Raw genomic sequence first — 27219 nt, forward strand, 5'->3', positions numbered from 1 at the left:
CCTAGCTCAAAGGTGAACGTACACAGTTCTCAGGCACAGACCAAGCCTTGCGTACAAGTTGCAAACTGTGGAAACAGCAGCACAGGGCTTATGTAAGAGGGCTCTCTGTCTTTACACCACATGGAAACCATTGACAATATTGTTCCCTCTGTTCCTTCAAACTCCCTGTTGGAAACATGACTTACAATGCTCATCCGCCTTTAACGGAACATTATTGCGTTTAAAGATTATTAGAAGGGTGTAAGTAGGAGTATGTAGTCAGATAATCAGATCTTCTGGGTTCTGCGGAGTTCAGGTCTGCTTTCACTTAGGGGGGGTGAGTAGGAATTCTGGGGAGACGGGAAGGTCTGCCCCTTGATTTGACGCGCTTCTGTTGACTTCAGTATCCATTACCCAGTTCTCTCTCTTGCCTGAGTTGAGTACCACACTACTAGGATGCTCCCAAAAGCTATGGCGTGTTCACTCTGTCTCTCCCCTGTCCTGTCCTCTCTCAGCTGGTGCAGCGCCTGTGTCTGAAAGTCCAGGACAGCGTGAAGCCGCTCACTTCCTGCAGCGTCCAGGAAGTCCAGGACGACATCCTGTCTGCGGAGGAAGTGCTGCGGGATGCCAGGGCCTCCATCTCTGTGAGTGCCCCTCTGGGAGTGCCCCCAAGGAGAAGTGAGGAAAACACTTCTCCTTCTTACAGCTCTCGTAGAGCAAAGTCCAGGATCAGTTCATCATCGTCAGGCTGGATTACCCATGTACAGAACTGTTTCTGCTTATTTCTATTAAGGCTCAGCTGTGTGACAGAGAAGGCCTGTTTTTGACAGAAAAATACAACAAATAGCCAAGAGAATATAGACAGAAATGGGCACTGTTTTTGCTTTTGATGCTCTATAACAGGCAGATCAGTTTCTGTATATATAAAAACAAAAAAAAACTGTGCCGAGCTTGTGTGTGGGTGTGCTGTTGACATGTTTGTGCTGCAGCCAGTGGAACTGTTCTTCCTCCTCTCAGCTGCTGCCAACCCTGTATGAGCTGGGCAGAGCGCCATCTAGTGCCAGTGCACTGCAAGACAGGCTGAACGACGCAGCCCGGGTCATCACCAATGACATTACTGAAGAGATTCAGGTAAAGGGCTCCTTGAACCTGAGCCATCCAGCGTATGCACATGCCAGGGTAAATGTGAAACGGAGTGTTGAGGAGAAAGACAGGAGAGGGGATAGGTGAGGTCACAAACTGCTCCTTCAGTTAATCAAATTCTGAGCTCTAAATGGGCAGAACACCAGTAGACAAGTCCCTTACGTCTACTTAGAAGCAGAACTTCATTGACTGAGAATCTCACCATTCATATTAGTAATTTGCTTCTATACAAGGTCATAAGGTGATTCTGTATGACCATGCTCTTGGAATCAGATGTGCAGCCCTTATTAAGAAGAGCAACACTATGCGTTTGTTTTGCTTTAGGTAGACTGAAGAAGCTACAGTATCTCCACACTTTTGCCTGCTCCTTGCATTTTAGTGCTCTGAGATTTGATTGCAGCTTTCTCTTCTTAAGGACGTGCTGTATATCGTGATGCTGCGTGCAGAGTTACATAAGCAAAAAAGAAAGGTTACTCATAGTGGCTGGGTGTATCGGTTACATAACTGTGCCCCAGTAGGAGGTTTAGGCGATGTGAGAGGGTGGCAATGTTGAGCTCGCTGGGCCCTCAATTGAAAACCACTCAACTTTAGAAATCAAACTTCACTGGAGCATCTTTCACAGCTGCAGAGTCAGGACAGGCACAGAATATAGCACTTTTCTGGATACTCCACTGAAAGAACTTCACAGGTAATGGGGATCCCCTCCACCACCACCAGTGTGCAGCTTCACCTGGGTGATGCGACGGCAGCCATAGTGTGCCAGAACCCTCCCCACACACCAGCTCTCAGTGGGGAGGAGAGCAGAGTGATGATGCCAGTTCAGAGATGGGGATTATTAGGATGCCATGTTTGGTAAAGACCAGGGGGAAATTTGGCCAGGATGCCTGGGTAACACCCCTACTCTTTTTGAGAAACACAGAGGGATTTTTAATGACCACAGAGAGTCAGGACCTTGGTTTTATGTCTCATATGAAGGATGCCACCTTTTTACAGTGTAGTGTCCCCAGCACTACACTTTGATGGTATACTGGGGCTTTAGGACTCACATAGACTGCAGGGTAAGCTCCCCCTGCTGATCCCACTAACACCTCTTCCAGCAGCAACCTTAGTTTGTTTCCCAGGCTCACAAATCCCAGGCTCACACCTTCTGAGCTTCAGTTATTTGCCAGTGGTGAGTTGCAGAGCAATATAGCTGCTGGTGAATTAAGTAGAAGGCTTAAAGTTTCTGCAGAACTTAGTTACTAAATTTCAAAGCTAATAGGCTCAAGGCAGAGGACTCCATAGGATGTACTATAAGTTCAATTTAGGAATTTACAACACAGAAACCACAGGCCTTTCCTAATCAATACTGACGGAAATCAATATGGACGAGGAAGAGGCGGATGTCATGAGCAGCGTTTGCAAGAAATATGCCGGAAGTCAAAGGTCTCTGCTTTGGTCGGATTCTCAGGCATTCTTCCTGCTGTGTCACAGGACCTTGTCCAGTGCATGCTGGGCGCTGCACAGAGAAGCTGCCCCAGGATGATCCAGAGGACTGCTGTCCGGGACCAGCTGGCCAGCTGTGTGTCCAAGAAATCGAGGCAGGCAGCCAGTTTTGTGCAGGAGACACTGATGCAGCAGGCGGGAGCTCACATCAGGAACAAACTCAGGTCAGACACACGCACATCTGCTCTGTATCTCTAAACCACACTGTAACCAAGGGTTTAGTCATTAAAGAGCCGTCCCCTAGGAAGGAAGGCAGGAAGAAGTCGACATATGCCACTCTTGTGACAAATCAAGTGCTAATTGAGGACAAATGGAGCATAAATCACAGCAGATAGCAAGGGCACTTGTAAATGTGAAGGCAAATGTGTGTTTGAGTAGCTCATTCTCATTCTCAGGAGCTACTAATTTTTATTTACATTTTGGCAGGAAAAGAAGCCTTTGCATCCTCCTTTTTTAATATCCTTGAAAGATGGCCATAGGGTTTTATCTGGTTATAGGCGTAGTCTTGGGGGGTCTTTTTTTTTCACTTTCGTGTTCAGGCTGTGTTTTAGCTGGTAACAGAATCAGTGAAAATTGGCTCTTTAGGACTGGCAGTGAACCCCTAAGAACAATTTAACTGAAGCTGTGTTGTTAGAAGACCGCTGTGCCTTAATCACTAGAAATAATTGAAACTCAATTAACATCTCTGTTCCTTTGTGATGATGTGATCTTCTCAGGGTTTTTCAATTTCTTTTGTGTGAAATGTATTATTTTCTGTGAAACCCAGGTGAAGGGCTACTGACTTCATCCCGTTCTATTTCTGTGTTGTGTTCCCGCTTTTCATGTCCCTGTCTCTTCAGCGAGCTCAAACTGTCCATAAGCGTCACTCTGGCTGAGAGCATCATCGACGAGATTTTACAGGACTTGTCAACGTCTCAGCAGAAACTGGTGAGCGCAGTCGTGTGGAGCTGTGAGCTGATTCACTCTTGGCTGCGGAAGACTCGGGGCTCAGACATGAGGCGGGGGGCCGACTCACCACTGCGCTTGGCAGCTATTATACTAAGAACAGCAGCTGAAGTTAATTCTGAAGACACAGCAATTTAATTGGAATATTTCTAGTGAGACAGAAGGAGACACAGAGTGGTAGCTGTATAAATAGGTAGTCATGAGACAAAATAAGATGTACGGATATTAACATGCTGAGTTAATGCAGACTACCACTAGAACTCAATTGTTTGTGAACTGCTGTCATAGTCCTTATTAGTGGGGAAAACAGGAGGAAATGAAATAGCTTTGGTCCTGTTTTGGATTTGCAGCAGTGCCTGTATTATCAAGTGCTCTTCCTGACAGCGCTGTCTGCTAGAAATTAAATTAAGTTGCCACTCCTTAAGAAACCTAGGAATAACACAAATTTGCCTTTTTTGGGATTAAAGTCATTTTTATTGCACAACAAAAGCTGCACCTGGCTGTGATAGCCAGGGGTGTGTTTGGTAAATGCCAGCGATGTGTGCATGGTCCCAGTGGACACAGGTCAAGTGGAGTTGTGTTGTTAATGATTAGTGTGATGCAACTATGAGCCATGCAGATCAGTGTCTTGGTGAAGGATTAGGGAGGAACTCCTCTGAATTCATTTTGGTAAGACCTAAAATAGCATTGTTTAACTGTTGGATGCTACACAATGTGCCAGTGCCTGGTTCAGTGCTGAAGCCACCAGAGAAGCTGGCTGTTGGCCCACTGCTGTGCCCATCTACCATATTCACTGACAGTGGTCAGGGTTCTGAACTTGTACTGTAACTGGAAGGCTGAGGGTTTCAAGGCTGTATTTATATTTCGGGGTTATTGAGAATCGGCATTGATGTGTGCTTTGCAAACCACAATATAAGTCAGATGTACACAGTAACTTGTAAAATCCTCATATTTACATCACAAAATAGACTAAATGTCCTCATCTGAGCAGCGCCATGTTCTGTAAATCAGAATGAGGCAACAAAACCTCAAGTGACGTGAAGCAGGCTTATTACATGGTAAACGTGGAGCTTGTGAAGACCTCTCTCTTCATCCAATAGAAATATTGCTCTTGACTTTGAGACGGTTTTGCTGACAATTCTTACTTGCTAACTGCACTTGCAGATCACAATGGAAACTTTCTGTAGTGAAATTTCTACTGTACAACTCGTACTTATTCATTCGTACATCACATTACGTTAGTCAGTACAGTGACTAGTGAGCAGGAAGGGCAGCTTTGTGTCGCAGCTTGTACAAACTCTTGCTCTTGCCCGTGACGAGACCAGTGGTTTGTGACAACATGGCGACTTTACAGCACTTTCACAAAGTTCATGACTTTGTGGTGAATGCTGAATTGATCACATTTTGGCGAGACCCAAATTGTAATACCCAGTAGTATAAATGGGTGCAAATATAAGTTGTCATTGGATAGAAGTGTGGGCCGGATAAATTAGAACATCAGCAGTAATGAATTGAGACCTGAAGACTGAGCGGCGATTGGCTCCTTCCCTCAGGACCAGCATGTTTCAGAACACACACAGGCCCCTCCAGCGCCTAACGAGAAAAACTCCGTCAAGACCAACATTCCTCAGCTCCGAGTGGTGGAGATGGAGTTCCCGACAGATGAGGTGAGGACAGTCCTTCTCTCCCTTCATTTCTGCTTTTTTCCCATTCCTTCATTCTCTCTGTCCCACCGTCTACAAACCTGAGCTGCGAAACGCATTTTCGTGCCAACGTGCTGTGGCGGTTGGTGGCAGCAGAGGTCATGCTCGCTGCTTCTGCGGACAGGACCCAGTCAGCTTTACCGCTGAAACGCGAGCCCCAAAACAACGCAGAGCAGGGAGGAGAGAGTTTTGTGAAAATTCAAGCTCACTGCTAAAAAACTGCAGCTCATGCAATACAGAATATGGTCACTACGTCACTGGCTCATTGTTTTATTTCTGTCAGTATGTTCCAGGTATCTGGCGGAACTCCATTCACACCCGGAGTATTCGACCTGCACCATCTGTGAAGAGTAAGTGTCTTATTCTTGGTCCTGAAGCAGAGTAAGAGGCAACGGGCTTAAGGGTCAGAGTGATGAGTTAATTAGGTCAGGCAATCAGTTTAGAACTAAATTCAGTCTGTGGTCAGAGAGAGGTTGTCTCTTGATTTCTTGAAGGAAAGATTGTGAGTGTGATTAACACTACAGTGTAGCTAGCACTTTTTCCTTCTCACCAGGGCCTTGTGTTTGTTTTTAAACCGTATTGCCAGACAATCCCTACATCCTAAAGCCCTTTTAGGAAGGAGTAGTTAAAACACATTGAATATTCCTCTGCAGTTTCTCTTACAATCGTATCTCCTTTCATTTTAAAAGGTTAAGAATGTAAACTCGTTGTGTGTTATGAAATCATTGTCTGGATGTGACGGGGAGCACTGTGTGGTTCCCGCAAGCTCTTGTGCGTATGTTAACACTAGCTGCTTCTTACCTTATTTTGAGTAGATTTGCATACTGGTGTGAGTCACAGTTTTAGGCCCCGGGACTCTGAGCTCGGTCTCTTCCTGCCCGAGAGGGCTTTCCTGCCTGCTGCTCTGGGATTCCCCTCCCAGAGTTCCCTGCTGGCTGTCAGTGCTGAAGGGATCAAAGGCCATTGGGGGAGGTGGGGTGGGGGGTGTGGCCGGTGATATGGCTCTTGAGGATGAGAGGGGATTACACTACCCCTGACAATAGATTAGCAGCGCTGTGCTGTCCCGTAAACCTGGGGTTGGGGAAACTGGAGCGTGACCAGGTTACTCACACTCCACTGAGCCTCTGGACGGGGCTGGGGGGAGGTGGGAGGAGAGCCCACCGGCAGACAGATCCATCCCGTCTCTCCTAAGCAGCTCTCCTTCCAAACCTCGTCTGCCCGTGCCTCCTGTCTTCGCCTCAGTCCGCCTGTCTCCATGAGGTCTGCTCCTGCTCCGCTGTGTGCTCTCGCCAGGCTGCGCCGTCGGCTTAGCGATGTGTCGCTGGTGAAATTCCCCTGCTGCCGCACTCAAGCGATGCACATCTGCTGTCATTTGTTGCATTTGATCTAAATAGACCGAAACGCCAGGTAATAAACAAACGTGAACTAGACAACCCCAGGAATTCAGCTTTGTGGGATCATTTTCTGCACACTCTTGCAAAGAAGGACGGAGCAACACTCCAGAACTGTAACTCCACTCCGATTTCACAAGGGCTTGCTGCATAGGAAGCCAATGTCCTGGGCTGGAGTGGCCCTGTTTGCACAGGTGCCCCACAGGACCTGGTCATGTCTGTTCTTCTCTCCTTTATTTCTCTTCCCTTTCTCTTCACTCGCCCCCCCTTTTTTTTGCTGCCCTCCCACCCACCTCAGCACTCTTCTACTCCTCTTTCATCCTTTTCTTTTCCTCTGTGTTTCTCCTCCTCCCTCTCTGTTCTCCCCCCCCCCTGCTCACTCCTGCTCCCCCCCCTCTCCCTCCAGGTTTGCTCGACGTGGTAGCGGAGGCCCAGCAGGAGGACGGGGAGGCGGGGGGCGGGCCGAACGGGCCGTCAATCAGCCGAGCGCCACTGAAGCTCGGCCCCGCCTACCCGGAGGATGCTGCTGCTCTTAGCAACAATCTGCCTCCGCTCTCAGAGCCTGCATCTCCTCAGCCCCCTATGGACCTGCCCATTGAAGGACAGAGACTGAAGCACTACACCCGCGCTAGGCCCAGACCCAACCGCAAGAACAAGCTGCCTCCCAGCAAGCTGCATGTAAGCAACCTGCCTGCTGAATCTCGCCTTCTGCATCGGGGAAGGGAGAAGGGGCTGGGAGTGGGGATGGTGATGGAGAGAGAGAGGGAGAGGGAGAGAGAGGCTGCCGACGATGATCTGAAACGGAGCATCCTGCAGGATTGTACAAGGGCTCCAGTCGCTCTTCAGCCACTGCAGATCCGGAGCTTCTGTCTCTGCCTACAGGAATCTCTGTTCTTGTATTACTGTCTTTGGCTGGTCTGGCCTTTTCTGTGTCTGTTGCACGCCTGGGGGGCTACATGACAGCGTTTTGTTGTTTGCTTTTATTTCCCCAGTTTGCTGCTGTGGCTCCTGCTCATCTTGCTTTATTTTTCTCCCTTCATCCTCGTCGCCGGGGTTGTGTTTTAACATTGGAAATTGCACTGCTAGGATTACAGATGTCACTGTGTCACTGCCACTGCCTGTGCTGTTTCAGGCGTCTTAATTATTAATGTTTCCACATAAATGCGGTCTCTCTCTCTCTCGTTGGCGGACGAGGAAACAGGCTTCTTGAAAGCAGGGGGAGGCTCAGATCTTTGCGTGTTGGATAAGCCAGGCATCACTGTGGGGCTGTGTGTGTGTGTCAGGGTTTGCTTCTTATATATATTTACACTGTGCTTGTGTGCTTGGACTGGAACTGAGAGTGGTCTGACTGGTGTTGATAGAGACCTGGAGCGTTTGAAATTGCACAAAATTCTTGCCAGTCTGCTCGCCTAGAGATAAGGGTCCTCTGGTTTGGAAACACTGCAGTCCTATACTGGTTGGGAAGAATGCCTGTTTATGGAGGTGGACTATCAGTTTCACCTGAGATCCTGCAGTTTTCCTGGTGCTTGCCTGTCCTGCGCTCAGATTTAATTTTAGCTGACTTTACGTAATGGGACACAGCGGAAATCGGAAAGATTCCGGGGAAACAGGATGGGAGACCACCTGCTTGCAACCTGCAGTCTGAAGGAAGGAGGATTCGAGCAGGAGATCCTCCTTTTTCTGCTGCAGCAGGGCTGCTCTTGTGTGCGAGTGAATGTGTGCATGTTTTTCTGCATGGATCAGCGGCGCTGTGTACTGTACGTCCACACGGGCTCGTGTATCGGCGTGTGCAGGGGGAACAGGCGGCAGCTGGGTCAAGCAGCTCAACCGGCTGGCTGCTGCAGAGGGGAGTTGCATATTAATCATGATGATCAATCAGGGAGAAGACCCAGCCCCATAACAGAGCCTCTGGAAAGGGAGCGTAGCAGGTGTGTGCGTGTGTGAGAGTCCGCATGCTGGATTTGTTGTCCAGCGCTGTTTGTCTAAATCAGCGAGTGGGCTACTGTTTCGTGTCGCGGTCTGCCTTGGTTTACCGAGATTCGGTATTCCTGTTTGCGAGTTTCACTGCTGTCGTGTCGCTCTTGTTGCTGTCTGTGTCTAATCGCAGTACTTTGTGTTGAGTCTCTGTGTGGGCAATGGTATCGACGTGGGGCTTTGGGTATGTAGGTCCTGTCTTGGTGTGAAAACCCATGTTGTTGTTTTTGTTGTGATTTACATCTGTTTATATAAGAAAATATACAAGGCTATTAAGAGAAAAATGTAAACATCCCCTTCTAAAGGAGTTTCCTTTCAACAACAGAGTGCAAATGGACACTTCAATGAGACGCCATAGCCATGAACTTTTTCTTTTTCTGTCTTTGCCACCAACACCTGTGACGGTCAGGCCAGCTCTGAGCCCCCGCCAGAGAGAATGGCAGAGTGATAACGAGATGGATGGAATCCAGGGATCCAAAAACATGTCTTGTTTTATTTTAATTTCTGTTGCAAAGTATTGATCTGCCTACAACTCTCCCCCAGGAGAAAAGGCCGCCTGCTCTGGAAATACTTGCAGATTGCCTCAAAGAGAAGGGAAGGCTGCAGCTGCTGCTGCTCTCTACCAGCTGGAGAGCTCGTGACAGAGCATCACTGCTCTGTCCGTTAGTCACTGCTCACAAGAGGAAAGCCGGCGACTGTGAGGTGTCTCACTCGCCCACTTAGCAGTGGAATCTGCCCTGTCTAGATCCCCCTATCAAGCAGCCCTTTTCAAATGAAGATTGTCTGACATAGAATCCACAGGTATTTGAAGAGCGTATACAGAGAACACAGCAGGGCAGTTCATGGCAGGAGGCAAAATACCTCTTTCTTCTCTGTGAAACGCCTTACTTCACTAAAGCAAGAGTGAAAGGGACAAGAGTCAGAATAAATGTCAAAAGCAAGGCAACCCTTAAATGCCTTAACGCTTCCAAAAACGATGAGGTCAGGAAACTGCAAAAATCCCCGTGCAGTACAAGAGAAGGCTAAGATCAGAATGGTGCGTGCCCGTCTCTGAGCTGTGCTGTGCTGCGTTCTGTACGGCCGTGGCGATTAGGCAGGATTCCATCTGGCAGCCAGGAAAACATTTGGCCGCAGAGTCCCAGCTCTTCAGCGAGCACTTCAGCTGTAGTTCAGAATGAACCTCCTGTCTTGAAGTGACCATTTTGCTCGTTGTTACGTTTCAGTTCAAAATGTGGTGGAATGGAAGGTTTTGAAGCCGGGCCTTCCGATAGGCTCGGAGGAGCTAAATAATTTATCATCAATTTCATGCAGCTCCATTCTTGATTTACATATGGTTGCTATAGTTTTGCAGTCTTACTTAATGCAGCACCCGCACTGCCTGAAGGCCAGAGTCTGTGCAGCAGTACACTGTAGCTTGATCTGAGAAAACTGCGGCTTCCCATTAAAACGGGGAATCCACCACCATTATTCACAGCTGTCATGAGACATCCTCTCTTAGTTTCTCTCTGTAAAACCTGAGTGATGCCATTGCCAATTCAGTGTTGTTGAAAATCTAAAGGCTGTTTCCTGTTCTGTGCAGAACCATATGGAATTTAGAAAATAATTTTTCTAAATCCCATTGTGCTGGTGTCTTATGAATACGTGACTTGTAATAACAATATCCCCCTGGCCAAGATCAAAAAAGCTCAAGTCCACAGTGAATTATGTATGAGTAGTTAATTCAGGATCCCTAAGAGATGCAAGAAATCAGGGATTCAAAAAGCAGGGCTCTTGGTTTATAATGGCATAAGTTTAAGGACTAAAAATAGTGTATTTGGATGATATGGAGGGGCTTTATCTTGAGTTAACCTTTAGCTGTTGTGAAAACAGGTCCAAGCAAGCATGTCATATAAAAACAGAACACCTTTGGAGAGTATCACTGGACATTTTCACATGAGGTCATGAATACTGGTTTTGTTCTTCCTTTCTGTCTGATACGTCATCACTAATTGGTTTATGGCAATGTGACCTAACCTCAGAAACAGCCTATGAGGTCCAGTGGTACTGCCTCTAGGGTTTAAGGAATTTGATATTTTGCCCGCATGAGCTCTCTTCTTTCACATATCGCAGGCAAACAGATGATCAGACAGGATTATCAGGGCCGGGCCGGGCCCCACAGTACAAATTCTATGAAAATTTTGGTTTGTTCTGTTTGCACAGATTTGTCAGATATATATTCACAACCGGCAAAAGTCAGATTTGTCGTGTCACCACTGTGATTCTTTAAAATTTGTGATCCCCAGTTGTTGTTGTTTTTTTCATTTTTCACCCGCCAAATCAGGAGTCAGGAGTTTTTGATCTGCCTGCTGCTGAAATTCTCACTCTGAGGCTCGAGCCTTGGGCCGTCACACACGCCTCAATCGTGGGGAGCTAGTCTGAAGCCGGAGAAGTGCCGCCACTCTCACTGCCACAGGGTACCGAGCAGAACCCAGGGGTCATGGTTGGGCGTCTAGCAGAGGGACGCGTGGCCTGGCCTGTCGAGCGCAGCCTGCTTTGCAGACGGGCACAACAGCAGCTCGTGCATCCTGACGTTCGGTGATGGCGGATGTAGACTGGGACAACCCCCTCCGTGGGCTCACCCCTGCCTGTCGTGTCTGTCGGACAGGTGCCGGCCGCCGAGGGGGAGCATGAGGCGACCGAGGACATGGGCAAGGTGGACGAGGGCGTAGAGGAGTTCTTCACCAAGAAGATCATCCCAGATGACCCCACGTGAGTTGCGCTCGCTGCCTCCGCCCCTCGTTCTCGGCACAGCGTCACGAGAGTCTCAATGCTCCTCCGCAGCAACGTCAGGGATGGGAAATAAGACTCCCTTTGCACAGCAGCTTGAGCCACTGGCCTCCTGGTTTAGAATGCTGTGGCACAGGGTGACGTGGGGTTCAGGCATGAACAATATCCGGCACATTTGCTGTTCTGCTATGTGCTGCGTGTTCATCACAACCTGTACAGGTGTCTGCAGCTTGTTAGACTGGATCAGACCACCAGGCAAAGAGAGGCGTTCTCCCTCCTTTGCAGTTTTTATTCACTCTCATTTTGTTTAACCTTGAATATTTCAATAATCTAGAATGTATTGGGAAAATCACCCATAATTAGGGCTCAGTGTGGTTCGCTGTATTGTGGATATGACAAATGCTGCAATAATGGACTTGCCATTGCAGTTTTTTGCAGGGTACTGGGACTGAACACATACAGTAAGGGCTGCAAGCAGTATCTCTGCAGGGTACAGATTACCTGGATTGGGTGTTTACTGCACAGCACCTCCCATCAGCTGCTGGGAATCGCAGTCCATCCTGGCTGTTCTCTGATTTCCTCCAGAAATGGAGGAGTAAAGATCACGCGTGCATCTGCCCACTGCTGGTTTCTCCACGGAGTTATTTTTGCCAGATCGCTTCGAGTCTCTGCGACATTCTCGTGTGCCGTCCAGTTTAAAGAAACAAACACTGGAAGAATAAAATAACTGCGAAACCTTTAGCGAAGGACATGACGTTAATTTAGCCTTCCCTGCAAGGTTGCGTTTAGACCACACCCAGACATCGAGCGTCGGTGTGGATTTAAAGGACAGAGCCGACAGAAATTGCCAAACGGGAAGCAGAAGAGAAACTGACCTGATATCGTAAAGCACAGCACCAGTTTGACCGTTCTTGAACTGTAGCACTGAGAGGCAAGAAATGAAAGCGGCTTACTTTCAGCTTGTCGAGAGATGTCCTCAGGTGTGAAAACACAGCTGGGGAAACTGTGTAACCACGTTTTAAGGGAGTTTAGACCACATGTTATGGGAGTGTTCTGCTAGCATAGACTTCCCTGAGATTTAGGATGTTTTCTATGAAGGCGCAGTTAAGAGAAATCAGTTCAGGTTATGCTAAATAATACAACAGTTTTTTTTTTAGTTTTTTTTAATAATACAACCATCCCAGCTCATTTCAGTTTTGAAATCGGTCACTACGACTGGATGTAAAAATTCTACCACTGGATTTGGTAAATCACTCATAATAAAATTGGAACTTTTTCTTGCTTTTTCTTACCCTGACAATAACTGAGCTGTCATTTCATTGCTTTTCGTCCCCACCTATAATTTCACACACTCGGATAAAGATTTCACGTGAGGGGAAGGGTTTGTCACCAGGCAGTATCCTTGTTGCATATAACTTGGCTTCCGCCGGACGTACCAAAGTGTCCATCTCGGGAGCCGATACTGGAGGATGTGAGTGGGACAGACGTGCAGAGAGACGCGGAGCGTGTCCAGGCTGGCTCGGACGAACGCACCAGGGCAGGGTGGGCTCTTGTCCTCTCTGACGCCGGTCTCCCATCCCTCCGCAGGAAAAGCCAGCCGCTGGTGAAAGCGCAGCCCGCGGAGACCTCCTGCTCCACGCCCCCTTCCGGCTCCAAGACCATCAAGAAGAAATTCGGCGATTTCTTTGCCTTCAAGAAGGTCCGGTCAGCGCGGGGGCCTGAGGGCAGCCCGTCCGCAGGGGTGCTGAGGCTCAAAAAGACTACGATCGCGGACCTGATCCGGCCGCTGAGGGAGGCGGCCCGCGCCGAGAGGGAAAAGGCCGAGGACGGCGCCCCCAGGGGGGCGGCGCCAGCCCCGGCCGCGGGACCGGGTGCGAACCCCGCCCCAGCCCCCCTCGCTCCCCCCGCCCTCACGCCAGCCGGCCCCGTCCCGCCCCCCGCCGCGGACCCGGACACGGGCAGGAGCCCCGACGGCGACCGGGAGAAGAGCCGCACGCCCGACGCGGAGAGGAGGCTGAAGCCGACGCGCCGTTCCCTGAGGGAGGGCAAGTCCCAGTCGCTCATCCTGCTGCCCGGGGTGGACCAGGAGGAGCCCGCGCCTGGCGGCCATGGGAAGGTAACATACCGCCAGCCGCGGCCCTGCTGTGCGCTGGTAACCAGCGCGTCAACGAGAGTTACTGCAGTACAGAGACCTTCGTGCTCTCTGTGGTCAGATCATCATAATCATCCTCACACTCTTAGAGCGCTTTTCTGGCCACTCCAGTCGAAGCGGCTTACAGGTAATGGGGAATCCCACTACCGCCACCAGTGTGCAGCATCCACCTGGATGATGTGACAGCAGCCATTGTGTGCCATTACACTCCCCACACACCAGCTCTCAGTAGGGAGGAGAGCAGAGTGATGTCGCCAGTTCAGAGAGGGGGGAATATTAGGAGGCCATGATTTTTACCATCATTTTTTGGCCAGGGGGGAATTTTGGCCAGGACATCGGGGTAACACTCCTACTTTTTTTCGAGAAACACCCAGGGATTCTTAATGACCACAGAGAGTCAGGACATCTGTTTTACATCTCATCCAAAAGACGGCACCTTAGAATTGTTCTGCACTTTCAGTGAGGAGAGAGAGTTCACAAGAAAGATGAAGGTAACAGATGGTTGTCATCTTGGTTGTCAAGAGGAAAAACTTGGACTCGCAGGACACATTCAGAGCATACCAAGGTTTTGTGTTGTCCTGTTTTTGAACTTGAGCTAGGAAGTACAGTGATTTTAGAGTGGTTTTGCATGGTTTGTTCTTTATTTCCCCAGAACACTTTTGTTTGTAATTAAACATTGCACAACGATCTGCCTCTGCATTGTTTGACACTGTTGGCTGAAGTGCATTAGAGGATCCCTGCTGTCATGTGTGTTGCAATTCAAGGGACCACCAGAGTTTGTCCACAGCAGGGCTGCCATCTGTATCTGCAGAGCTGACCAGTTGTGCCACAGCTGGCTGCATAACGGCAGAGACACTGATCCCATTACAAATACTGTACCTTGTCCTGTCCCCTGCTTCATGCTCAATACTCAGTCTTATTTGTCTGGCCTGAGCATAAAACTGGGGCCTGGAAAGAATACCTCTAATCATGAGCTGCCTTATATAACGATAAAAGTCTTTATAGAAGAAAGGCAAGAAAAATCCAAAAATCCAATTTGCAATCGCTACTTTTTATAAAAGCAAAAAAGCCTGAAAGATCTCTATCTGGGTTGCAATTCATTTGCATTTATCACTGTCAAACACTCCAAGCCTGTGGCATTAAGAGCACTGTATTAAATGAACTTGATTAATAGCTTGAGAACTTTAGCAATGCAGAAATACACCAAGGAGTAAAATTGTACAGCGGTTGGGCCAGGCTGTGTTCAGTGCTTATCGCTTCATATCTGCCACCCTTTAAAGAGCTCCTCTGCCTCCGAGATGGCTGTTTCTTGAGATTACAGTGGGGACAAGAACTTCAGAGGACCTGACAGCTGTGTGCTGCCTCTTCGTTTAATTTGCATGGTCTACCCGCTCATTGTTGAAACTTTAATAATAAAACAATAACCTTCATTACCTTAATTTTGCCTATTTATGATTTACCCTCTCAGATTGGATCTCTTTCTGTGTACATGTCTAACCTTGGCTCACATACTAGAATTCAGTCACACACTGTGATCTATGAGAGGTCATGACTTGCTCCTTGAGGTCTAGCAGAAGTACTTTGCGCCAGGTATTCGCACCAGGGAGACAGTCCAATGACATCTGAGGAAGTCTTTTGTTTTGCTGCCAGCACTCATGTCCTCTTCCTCTCTCCCAGTGTGCATGCACCTGATAGCAGCCTTTCTGCGCAGAGCTGCACTGTAGCATTTGAGTTGAAGGCCAAGGGGATTCTTGGTGCAGTTATTAAGTTCTGCAACAGGAGTCAAATTTCTTCTGCATGAATAGTCCCTTTTTTCCTTCCAAAATGATATAATTCGAGTGCTGCCTCCATCAAATTCAGGTTCACCGTGAAAGGTTCGTTTTTGACCGGATTTGATCCGAGGTGTCAAAGAAAAAGACGCAGACTTGGACGACCTCAAGCAAAAACGAATGGAGCAGACAGGACTCTCGGCGCGGCACCACAATAAATCTGTCCCACTTTCTTGTTGCAGAAACCTTTTCCAGATAAAGGCCCTCCCGAAGGCCAGTCCACCTTTGAACACAGAGTTCACGCCATGCTGCACCGCATTGGTGTCGCCAAGGTGCTTCCCTCTGAGTCGAAGAAAGGCCAGGTGAGGCTGCCGGTTTAGAGTGGGGTCAGTGCTCAGACAGCAGGGCAGGCTGTGCCTGGCAGAGTGTTGTGTTCACTGCACAAGGACATTAGTCCTGACTGCCTTGGCATGGAAGTTGTTTTCCGATATTGTAAGGATTTTTACGGTGGGAGGATTCTGGATACATTATTGAACTGGGAGGTCCCAGAGGACATCTAATTCCACTATCACCAATTACCTTAACCCCAACGTTGTAGGGCTTGTCCAATGCTCCAGGTATGAACCTGTACTGTATATCAATCAGAATTCTTACAATCTGTTTTTGGGATTCGTCACCTTCTGTATCACTGTGGTTACACCCAATATTTGTGCAAAAGGTAATCTGGGATATTAATATATGCAGTTTGGACTGTATATTGCTATTTAAGCCAGAAACCGTCACCTTCTGCTGTACAGTGCCCCCCCCCTGTCATGACAGTAAAGGCACTGATCTGGATGTTGTCCAAAGGGAAGAGTGCCACCTACTGGCCAAACTGCATCACAGCTGTGACCTGTGTTTTCACCTGATGTCTCTCATCGAGTGAATTCTATAACAGTCTTTGACATGGTACAGGTGCTGGTTACAATGGTTAATGGGATGGAAAGGTTATTGCAGACATCAATCAATCACATCTCTTCATTTCTTCTGCAGAATAAGGAGGGAGAATTAAGAAAGGCTGACTCGGAAGGTAAGTTAGCAATGAAATTCATTTAGATGAGACGCAGAATGCACTGGAGAGGTGCGAAGGAGTCTGTTATGCAGAGCAGTCAGATGCCTGACATGCTTCCTGTTGAATATTCATCCTTATTGTGCCAAAGTGTCTTAGACCAGTGCAGTTCACTCTTGAAGAGGCAGTCTACCAGGTATTAGACAACTTAGAAATGTCACTGGTTTGGAAACAGTGGTCATAGAGGCCAATTGATGTAAATAAAACAGGCACTGTGACCCTCAAGGAGTGAACAATGTGTATTAGATTTTAGCACCCCTCTATGCTAAACTATAACTATTTACCACTAATTTGAATTATTAATGGCAGAGAAGATTGGACTTGCCCAATTATTCTTATTATTTCAATTCCACACACAAAAAAACAGAACTTTCTAGCTCCAGTACTTTTTCTAAGGCATTTGTTGGAATCGCCGTCCACAGCGTGATGCAGGCTGGCAGTCGTTCTTTGTGCTGTGGTCTCTTGCTCGAGCAGTGCTGCCGCGAGGCCTGGTCAGCTCCGGTTTTCTCTCCCCAGGGACCATCATGGACAGCAAGCCCGAGCCACCGCCCCCCTTCCTGAAGCCCCGCACCATGTCCACCTCTTCAGGTAAAGGCAAGAGCGCTGCTCTTCGTGCGCGGGCCTGAGTCCCAGCAGTCCCAGCTCGCTCACTTGCCTCTTCCTGTTTCCTCCCCCCCCCCCCCCCCCATGGAGACATGAGACGGCCCGCGCGACCGGCTGCCGCGGCGGAGTGTCCCGACAGGCCCGCCCCCGCCGCCCCCAGACCCCCAGCGAGGCCCCCTCTCCCGGACCCCGGCGAGCCCCTCCTGATGCCCCGGGCCTCGCCTGGAGCCTCCAGCCAGCACAGTCCCTCCCCTGAGGCGCCGCCCGCGGAAGGGGACGCCCCGCTGCCCCGCTGCCCGAGAGACGCCCCCACCCCCTCCCCGCGCAGAGGCGCCAGCCTGGGCGAGCAGCAGGGCAGACCCCAGCGGACGGCACAGGCCCTCAGCGAAGGTACAGGCCTCCGCTGTCAACGGCAGAGAAGCAGCACAGGCCCAACTAGTCTTATCTCAGTTACCAGACCTTTCTACCTCCACTGAAGGTCCTTCTTCAGACTTTCCACAGCCAGAACAGGCCTGGTGTTATTGCTTACTGTACGTCTCCTCTAGACCCAGCATGGCATCTTTGTCACAGTTATTCCTCATCGTCACTTAGCTCGTTAGGTTACTATAAATGCATTAGTTGTTAGGCGCATAGTGTTTTCAGTCGTGTCATAATTTTTTTTTTTTTAAAAGACAGCTTTAGGCTAAAAAGCTAGGCTACCACACAAAAGACGAGCAGTCGTGTTTTTAAACTGTAGTAACCAAGAGTATGTGCAACATTCATACTCCAGGCAGTCACTCTGATGTCCAGGTTTTTTTGTTATTATGGCGTTCAGATGCAGGTCAGTTTAAAACCGCGTTGCGTTCTGGGCGTTGCCCAGCGGTGACGGCGTGTGCGTTTTGTCGCGCACCGCTGCCTGTGCCAGCAGCCGATTAGCCGAGTTCGGCCCCCGGTGATCGCAGCGCTACCTGTCCCTGCCTTCGCAGACAATCTGCCGAAGCCCCGGCCGCGGATGAAGCCGTCGCCACACCGGCGCGCCGTGTCCGTCCACGAGGAGCAGCTCAGGGAGCAGGGAGCCCTCCTGGGCCCAGAGGGTGAGGCCGACCCCCACCTCTTCCTCACACACGGAGCTGCAAAATGTCACTTTAACTGCCCAGAGACCCTGCTCTGCGCTGTTTTCTTTTCGCTTTTGTAGGTACAGAAAACAAGTGCCACACAGACCACGCAGGGAAACAAGGGTTAATTATTTAACTGAACGTCTGGTGCCTGGGATTAATACAGTAAATACACGTCCAGCATCAGGCTGGAGCTTGTTCCATGCAGTAGTGCTGTAGGAGACTGAGGCCATTGGGTTTCCCTGCAGAACTGAAGGCCGCCCTGCCCAGGCTTCAGCGGTCACCGGTATGGAAGAGAGCCAACCGCATGGAGCTGCCTCCCTGCAGCGAGGACCAGCCAGGCGGAGAGGGAGGTGAGCGCAGGCCTCTGACACAGGCGCCATGCTGCAGTCCTGAGCCGGAGAGCATGATCCCCACACGCTTTTAGTCATAGCAGGGGGATCATAAAGGCTTTAAAGTGATCTGGAGTACTGGGCACCCTACTGTGCCATGCAGGCTTTAAGAACAGAAGAAAGCTAAACACCAAGAGGTCATTCAGGCTCCTAACCTGCTTGGCAGTCAGTAGCTAATTGATCTGAGGATCTCATCCAGCTGTTTATCGATAGAAACCAGGTTATCGGCTTCAATAACATGGCTGGTTAGCTAATTCCGGACTACTCTACCCTTTTTATAAATGCACTCCACTTCACAGTGATCTGAAGACAGTACCCAACTATACAGATGACTATAAAGTCACCAGAAATATATGTGCAATGTGCTGCAGGAGTTTTCTATATTGCTATATTGTATCCCTTTGTCATTATAAATAAAGGTTTTATTTTAAAAAAAAGAAACTACAGTAGGTTTAGTTAAATTCCAGATCTAATGTCCTCTTCTATAAGCAGCTCAGCATTACATCTGCAAAAATCAAGCTAAAAAGTTGGTTCTGTCAAAATTCCTGCCATGAAACAAAACGTAATAGGTCCCTGTTCCTTTATCACTCAGGTAACGGACAGAGCGAGGAGACAGACAGCAGACCGGCCACAGAGAAGAGGTCCGGGCCCAGCCTGGATACGGACAGCCACAGCAATGAGCAGCCTGAACTACACTCTGCGCAGAGAGCACCTTCAGACCAAAGAACTGACCCTCCCTCACACTGAGAAACAAACTGAAACAGACCAGATTCTATTTTCTACCATTTCCCTTTGCACGTCAGATTATGTACAAAAACAAGAAAAAAGAAAAAATACTATACTACATATTAAAAAAAATATTTCAGATGCGTTACCAAGTGTGACGGTTTGCCCTGAAGTTGTTTGATGATGTGTGCGTTTCACTTCTTTCCCTTTTAAAATGGGCTTGTGATCTTAAGAAAACAAAGATTTGGTCCACTTGGTCCATCAAGCTCATTTAACATTTAGCAGCAAATTAATCCGAGGATCTCATCCAGCTGTTTCTCGAAAGAATTAAAGTTCTGGGCATCTCCAGGATAGCTGGGGAGCTTGTTCCATACTCACATAACCCATAGCATAGAAGAAATGGCTCCTGCCCTTAGTTTTAAATGCATTTTGCCATAGTTTCCACTTGTGTCCTGTGGTTTGTATTTCACTGGATATTCTGAAGTAGGTCACTGGGCTGACCCTGTCCCTGACTTTGTGGATCCTGTATAATAACTGCTCAATGCCGATTTTGAGATGACAGCCTCACAGCCTGGCCACCCTCACATCTGGGAAGGGGGGGGGAGAGTCATGCACACAGAAAATAATACCCCTGGAGACAGCTGGGGTGAACACTAAAGTCACTAAATGCATTGAGGAAGATGGTAGAAAAACACAGGCTTGTTGCCGATCTCTTACGAATGGCACTCTGTAAATAAAATGGAAAACTCCTCTATTACATGTGTAAAAATGGGTCAGGGTAGATACTGCCCTAATGAATGAACAGGTACCTTATTAACAGGAGCTAGACAATAAGCAGATGAATCTATGAATTAAATCAGTTATACCAATACTCTCAATCATATTGGTTAATTTGCCACACTTTACATCTCTGCCAGTTGGAGTTTTGTTAATGAAAAGTAATGTGGTTTTTGTTGCACATAATGTGCCCAAAAAGTCTCGAGGTCAGTGTTTATTTATATATTGTTTCCATTAGACACTAGCAGTTATTTTTCCAATTATCTTCCTACCCTGCTGGTTACAGCTTAAGTCGCAAAGAGTACTGGGACAAGCAAACATAAAAGACAACATGCAAAAAATGCAATTAAAAGGTTTTGTGAACCACTTTCCTTCGTGATTTTAAGGTCTGTTAATGGCCTTTAATGGTACAACTGTACTGAGGCAGACCTAAGGAAAGGGTGACCTCATGGCTACAGCCAGCACTCCCAAATCTTTGGGTTTATCTAAATGTAATTCTCTTATTTCTTCAAGTGATCACATTTCACTAGAACACAACACCTCTGAAATTCCAAGGAAATCAAAATTTATTGCATTTTCACAGAGGTCAGAAATCTACAGTTTCTGGAGTCAGGGCATAGCTTACACTGCTAACATAAAGCTAACATCCTCTCCTGTTCGCATTAAACTCTTGAATGGGAGCCACACCTCTCTCCACAATGTCAGTGACCACCTTCAGTCGCTTGACAATTCTCTACGCGTGTCCACGGTCACTGCGGGACCTGGGCTGAGAAGATACTGCACTGACCACTTCAGGAGGTTTTCAGAAACCCTGCAAAACATATACAACATCCATTTTCACTACCACATTTAATCAGTGACTGCTTAAAACATATTTTCTCATTCCTAAGCAAAGCTTCATCTCACTTAACCAAACAAGAAAGACCTCAGTATTTAAGTAAATATTAGCACGCACTGATAATATATGTTTAGTATACTTATCACTGTACTGTGCCTTAAGAATGTAAGGAATTTTTTCTCAACGTACAATGTTACTATCACTTGTACTAGATACTGACAGAGTAAGCCACAAATTCACTATTTCAATGTTAAGACAAACCTCAGGGATCGCACTGCTTTCATAATGCTGACGGATGGTGTGTAGCTGTACATAAACGGACTTCCATCACGGTGTGTCTGAGGAGAGAAACAGCATTAGACCTGTGAGCAGTCGTCCCATTTTGACAAACGGATTTACAAAAACATATCTAAGTTTGAACGACAGAAAAAAAAAGCCAAATAATTACATTTACAGGATTGGAGTGATGTCCAGCTCCCTGCTTGTCCTCTGACCTCCTGGTCACGGCCTCTCTATCCCAGCACAGGCTTGACCCTTGGCTGGCAGCAGCTGTGGGCAGCTCTGGTCTGGTCTCCATCACCAGGGGCTTCTTGGGTTGTGTCACCTTCCTCACTGGATTGCTCCTCTTTGGGGAAGCGCTCTCCAAACTGTGGCACGTGAGACCCCCGTCCCTGTCCTCGTCAATGCTGATCTCTTTGCCAGGAGTCTTATACTTCCGCTTGCCTGTGCAGGCTTTTCTCATGAGCACCATCTCGTCCCCCTCCTCCATGCGCAGAGGAGCCGGTGCTGGCTCGCGGAGGGTGGGAGCCACGTATGTCGGGTCCGTGGCACGGGAGTGAGCAGGAGGGCTCCGGGCTCTCTCCGCCTGGGAGCCTTCTTGGGATCCTGTGCCTGTGTGAGCAGTCAGGGAACTTCGGGAGATGGGGGAGATACTGGTGGCCACAGCATTGAGGGACTTGGGCTCCTGGTACGCGGGGAAGCTGCAGTGCTGAGATTCCCGGCTTAGGTCGTGCAGACTAAATCCAAGCACGTCCGCTTCCTTCCTCACCTCCTTGTGTGTCAGGCTGCTGCGCTGTCCGGACAATTCTGCTCCGGGCTGTCGCTCCGGCTCAGGGCTGCTCGGCCCTGCCTCTCCTGGGACAATCTGGGACACTGCTGGGCACTGGGTGGATGTGCGAGTAGGCAGATCATCTGGAGTTACAGATTCTGAAAAAAACATACATGCTGTGCTGTTACTCAGTAGAAAATACACCGGGATGTGCATCAATCCTCTCTTGAGAAAACAACGAGAAAAACCCGAGTAGCGAAATACAATGTTAGTTTTGCAGGATGAAAAAATCAAGTGATGAAAGGAGCAAATGTCAAGAAGAGAATATGGCAGCCATTAGACAAAACCTGGGCAGCCGGTGCAGTTTTGGAGACTCACCCCCCGCTGACGAGACGTCGCTGATCTCCATGGGCTGGAATCGACTCCAGGGATCTGGCGTAGTTCTGGTGTCCTGCTCGGGATCTGTAGTGCACTCCAGATCCAGCTCGCACTCCGCTGCAGAAAAGGGCGGATATTCACAGAGAGTGTAAAAAGAGAAGACTTTTCGTGATGATTTTGTTTCTGTAGTGATGCCGTTGTTAGGCAGTTCTATCACCACGTACCTGGGTCTGTCACCTCCTGGGCTGGCCATCTCTCAGAGGCGGGTCCTGAGGTGGAGGGGAATGAAGGTGCGCCGGCCGGTCTCTCTTTAGAACAGAGCCAGAGTATAAGTCAGTTAACTGAGAAATTACAACTAATTTTGGTCTACTATGCAGTCCTTACAAGTTCTCAGAACACCCCTTCATGGTTTAGTCACAAACGCACTGAAAGGAACACTTCTGTGCAGCTTGCTTACCTGGAACCCTGGCAAGCAGCTCTCTCTGCCTGGCAGGGATGATGAGATGAGAAACTGGGATGGTGAAGGGTCTCTCTCCCTGTAACAAAAACAGAGGGGGTGAACAGGCAGTCAAAGCCAGGTTCTTTGACGATCTAAAAAACGAAGGTTAAATTACAGAGACAGTTATGTAAAAAGCACAAAGGAAAACAAAAAAAAAAGAAATGGAAAGTTTAAAAAATGTAAAACCTAATTAGGAACTAATTAAGCTCAGCACACTCAGTCAGCAAAATAAGGTAATGTAAGTGCCTTTACCAGGGTAGACCAAAACCTACATGATTTTCAATTTGTTTCAATATCTTTCACAATATCTAAAACTCCAGGGCAATCCAGCAGAGGGCACCAATGGAGCCCAAAGTACCTTGTCCTGGGTCCTGATGCTCTTCCAGTCAGCTGGGGGGCAAGGAGTCAGGGGCAGAAGAGCAGCTCTGGATGTGGAGGGCACAGGGGAGGAACATGTGCCGTCCAAGCACTTTCTCGCCATAGTCCTCAGGGTCTTCACTTTCTCCTGATCCAAATAATGCAGCAGCTGAGTCAAAGAGTAACCTGTTTGAGAAAAGAAAAGCGTCATTTTACCAGGCCTCTATAAGAGGCCTCTATAAGGCCTAGTATGTTTCTGTGGTAAATCATGTTCCAGTAAATGCACTGAAATAAAACTCGACTAAATGCAACTTAATTTCAAAATGCAAAAGAATCACAGCCAACCCCCTCCTTCAAGTCTCCAGTCCTGATCTGGCTGGGCTAAGAGGAGTACCTGTGTTGTTGTTTTTCATGCTGTCTTCATCTTCTACACAGGACCTGAGGAACACCAGACAGCCTGTTTGTGAGAACTTTAATATTTTACCAATCAATGCTCTTTCATTAAATACAGTGCCTATAAAAAAAGAAAATACTTAGTTCCGTGATAAAGCTAATGATGAAAATAGGTATCGCTGTGCAGCAATCTGAGTCATTCCAGACTTCATAAAACTGTAGGATACAGTGTATAAGCTAACAGTATGTGTTTAAAAGGTCAAGCTTGTCAATGTACCCAGATAAATGCACAAGATCCTGGAACATACAAAATAGATTAAATCACTAAACAACAAAAGTCTTGTACTGAAACTCATAAAATTGTAATTATAATATACTCATACAAAGTTTGATCAAAAGTGTTTTTTTTATTGGGATGACTGCTAATACCTGTACTTCATTCACTGTTAGTGTTCTCTCTAAACATCAACATACTGTACATAGAGAAATATACTTACATCCACAGTTTATATATCTGCTGTTTCACTCTCGGCAATGTTTTACTGAAATGGCAAACAAAAAACTGATCACAGATCACAATTTTCCGCTGTAACTGTATTAAAAAAGTAAATAGAACCACTCCAGCCTTAAAATGAACAGAGAAGCATCACTTTGAAATAAATCATTTCTCACGTATGGTAATCTTAATGATCTGGCTGTCAAGAACAGAAATTCCTCTTACCAATTAGGCACATCATGTATGACTGGCTCAGACCTCAGTGCTCGCAGCCTCTTGATTAAGATGAAAAACTGACATTTGCTCTGAGAAGAAAATTCAAGATAGAAATCTGAAAAAAATCAACCCAATTTGCAATAAATACCTTCTAACTCCTTTTAAAATGTAGCTTACAATATATCAACTGATGATTGAGTTTGGTAATTTACAAGCAATTAGTGAAGAAAGGCTAAAATTGGATGGAGACAGTGAGACACTATATGTAGCAATATGGAGTGTATAACTGTGTCTGCTGTTAGAGGTCCTGATTTATTACTCCTGATTTTATTTCTTCTTTGTCAACATTACTTCTACAAACTCTGAGATTTGCACAACTGCTGAGAGTGTGTCATCGCTTACCTCTTCTTTCTCCATCTGGAACATGACACTGTAGTTGACCAGTATTACGATATAATCCTTGAGATCAAAAAAGGCACAGTAGTCTTCCTCCCTGTTGAAAACAATTCAACACACAACTATTTTAAAAGAGAGTCTTTTTTGTTGCTCACCAAAATTAATTTAGTCCGTATGTCTGAAAAGTGCTTTGAGAAGCCACTTCTAAGGGTGCAACACAAAGTTTATTATTATTACTCTTTTGCGGAATGATTGGTATACAGTACATAATAAAGAAAAATTAAGTAAACATAAAACACAAACTGTCATAGTAGATTTGTGAAAGTGGTACACAAATGAAAAATGGTACTCCAGAAGAGATATCTTCTGTTTTAGTTCTTCAACGCAACCCCACTCACTCTTCCAGTTCTTCCCAGGCTTCCCGAGTGATGATCCCAGGGATGAAGACTTGGTGATCCGAGAGGAAGACAACTGCTGCTGGATTTTCCACCTGTTCATTCTGCAGCCCCGAAACGTTCCCAAACTACAGAGAAAGAGTGAGACAGCTCTCGTGAAACGACACCTCACCGCCTGCACTGCCCCCCAGTTTTCTAAATCTACCTCTGACGCAGCAGAAAAGCACAGCTCATCAAGTGAAGTCAGGAAAAGTGCTCTCCTGCTGCAGGCTATTTTTCAAAAGAGCAGGGAGTGCGAGCTGGAAAAATACAACAGCAACCTTATCACAATGCTACTGCAGATGAGCAAAGGGAGCCTGGTTTGTTCACAAAACCATTACTGTTAGTGCATGTTCTTAAGCCCAGAGGTCAGAATTCTGATTGCATTCATTTTTAATTTAGACGGCAAAAACAAGCTGAGAACAAAAAAAAAAGTTACAAACAAAATGAGTCATCGAGCAGCTGATCTGGGTCTCTCATCTAGCCTGGATATCTGCTTCGTTAACATGGATATGTAGCTTTTTCCAGACTCCCACAACTGTGGATTCATCAAGGCACCTAGAGCCATACTATAGGTCACACGAACAATCCCACACTAACTACAGTATGACCCCGTGGCGCAGTGCACTTAACGCCCAAGGCCTGTGTTACCCCAATGACATGGGCTTTGACTGAAGTCGGCTCCTCTTCCTGGCCGTATTTCTGCAGGAGGAGGTCAATCCAAGGCTGGATAGTGACTGGATTCTTGAGGCTCATGGTGGCATTGCGCTCCTAAACATTAAGTATCTTGTTAATTTACACAGCACAAGAACTGGGAACTAATTACTTCTGCCATCACTGCTATCTTTAACAACAATCATTTTAATAGTGAGGTTAAAAACTGTGACAGCCTTCTAGATTACAGCTGTCACTTACAGAGTATAAAACAAATCTTTACACTAAAAATGTGAGGTTTCTGTTTTTATCATTTTACTATGATTAGTAAATCCCTGGACAGCAGAAGTTAAGAACAAATCAATTTAGCAGTACACTTTTACAAGACTAAATAATTATTAAATTATTATTATTATGTTAAATAATTTAGGCATCGGTCGGAACACCATTAGGGAGCACAGTTATATTAATTGGGCGATAACTGGGAGATAATTAAAGGTGTTCTCACCCTCTAGAGCGGATAAAGTGGTTTACGAATTACTAGATCGGAATTATTTTATCAGCAAGACTGTAGATAAATAACCAAGTACTCCATCACTCACAATTTGAAAAGGTAACCCTATTATGAAATTACATTTCTAATAAATAAAAACGCTGTCAGCTAAACTCAAAACTGCCCGGCGAACCACTGAGATTTAAATCTTGATTCTCCAATATTTATCATATTATATTCAGTGTAACTAAACAGACTATATTCATGTCTCTGACCCAATCTGCAAACTCAGAAAGGTGTGCATTTTACTTACCTCCTGCTAATTATACTCCCTGAACAGAAAGCGGCGTTAAAAGATAACTGTTTTCAACTTTTATAGTTCGAAAACGTTTAGCAAAACGTCTGAGTTAAGAAAAAAATAATCAATTTACGCATTATTAATCCGTGACACTCCAGAAAACATGTTCCGACAGAAATTTAGAACAGAACCAAAATTCGTCTCTTTAACAGTAATAAAGTTAACTAAATAATATAAATGCCATACTAGAGCAGTAAACATATTCCACTATATATTCCACTATAAGCCGGAACCGTCTTTGTTTACTTGAGTCGTTGGTATTTTCTATCTCCCGCTGATGTCCGGTCTCTTTTTTCATCCCCCTGGAAACTCACACGCTCTCGTTCATTGGTTCCTATCACATCTGATTCACACAGTAAGAGGGCTTTGACGTTTGAGAGCTTCACACATCTAAGTTTCCAGACTTAGAAAAACAGCACCACAAAAACAATAATGCATTAATACTACATCCAAAATGTTACTAAAGAAATAGAAAAAAATGTACTTAATAAACTCTAAGACGCACAATGGTGGGTCGAAGACGCACTGTCAGAAGTCGCCACAGTAGGTCGCACTACACCAGCATACGAGAAAGACTCAGCTAAAAGAACAAATACACAATCACTTCTCAACAATTAAGAGCTAAATCAGAAACATATATTATCGTTCTTAA

General features: G+C 46.8%; 2 protein-coding genes across 4 annotated transcripts in view; one reads left to right on the forward strand and one right to left on the reverse strand.

The window, feature by feature from the left end:
• The window catches only part of carmil2 (capping protein regulator and myosin 1 linker 2), a 50466-nt gene extending 31088 nt beyond the window's left edge, over positions 1 to 19378 (forward strand). For both annotated transcript variants that reach the window (XM_069181216.1, XM_069181217.1), the window contains 16 exons: positions 495 to 623; positions 997 to 1110; positions 2596 to 2771; positions 3447 to 3534; positions 5106 to 5219; positions 5539 to 5605; positions 7053 to 7324; positions 11265 to 11368; positions 12974 to 13502; positions 15550 to 15669; positions 16340 to 16376; positions 16932 to 17003; positions 17109 to 17408; positions 17984 to 18091; positions 18361 to 18465; positions 19097 to 19378. In XM_069181216.1, the coding sequence (XP_069037317.1) occupies positions 495 to 623; positions 997 to 1110; positions 2596 to 2771; positions 3447 to 3534; positions 5106 to 5219; positions 5539 to 5605; positions 7053 to 7324; positions 11265 to 11368; positions 12974 to 13502; positions 15550 to 15669; positions 16340 to 16376; positions 16932 to 17003; positions 17109 to 17408; positions 17984 to 18091; positions 18361 to 18465; positions 19097 to 19251 (2490 nt within the window). In that variant the 3' untranslated portion in view covers positions 19252 to 19378. The remainder of the gene's footprint in view (positions 1 to 494; positions 624 to 996; positions 1111 to 2595; positions 2772 to 3446; positions 3535 to 5105; positions 5220 to 5538; positions 5606 to 7052; positions 7325 to 11264; positions 11369 to 12973; positions 13503 to 15549; positions 15670 to 16339; positions 16377 to 16931; positions 17004 to 17108; positions 17409 to 17983; positions 18092 to 18360; positions 18466 to 19096) is intronic.
• Positions 19379 to 20555: 1177 nt separating this feature from the next.
• acd (ACD shelterin complex subunit and telomerase recruitment factor) lies at positions 20556 to 26851 on the reverse strand. 2 transcript variants are annotated; one of them, XM_015368402.2, is made up of 14 exons: positions 26523 to 26851; positions 25714 to 25833; positions 25027 to 25151; positions 24635 to 24725; positions 24242 to 24321; positions 24018 to 24062; positions 23522 to 23565; positions 23129 to 23313; positions 22729 to 22807; positions 22496 to 22579; positions 22272 to 22388; positions 21300 to 22051; positions 21107 to 21183; positions 20556 to 20818 (listed from the first exon to the last, which is right to left on the reverse strand). In XM_015368402.2, exons 2-14 carry the CDS (start codon positions 25816 to 25818, stop codon positions 20722 to 20724), a joined length of 1881 nt encoding a protein of 626 aa, XP_015223888.2. In that variant the 5' UTR covers positions 25819 to 25833; positions 26523 to 26851; the 3' UTR covers positions 20556 to 20721. The 2 variants fall into 2 exon arrangements, with proteins under 2 accessions (XP_015223888.2, XP_015223887.2); XM_015368401.2 differs by having other exon boundaries at positions 21294 to 22051; positions 26523 to 26850.
• Between the last annotated feature and the right edge of the window lie 368 nt (positions 26852 to 27219).

The sequence above is a fragment of the Lepisosteus oculatus genome, chromosome 20, assembly GCF_040954835.1.
Source record: "Lepisosteus oculatus isolate fLepOcu1 chromosome 20, fLepOcu1.hap2, whole genome shotgun sequence".
NCBI classification, from domain to species: Eukaryota; Metazoa; Chordata; class Actinopteri; order Semionotiformes; family Lepisosteidae; genus Lepisosteus; species Lepisosteus oculatus.

What these genes read in the sequence shown, in the direction of transcription:
- acd (XM_015368401.2), bottom strand. Translation starts at nt 25,818, where the DNA reads ATGAGCCTCAAGAATCCAGTCACTATCCAGCCTTGGATTGACCTCCTC. An exon ending in TCAAAGCCCATGTCATTGGG is followed by an intron (nt 25,152 to 25,713) that starts GTAACACAGGCC and finishes CTTTCTCTGTAG; the next exon opens with TTTGGGAACGTTTCGGGGCT. An exon ending in CATGAAAAACAACAACACAG is followed by an intron (nt 23,314 to 23,521) that starts GTACTCCTCTTA and finishes TTTCTCAAACAG; the next exon opens with GTTACTCTTTGACTCAGCTG.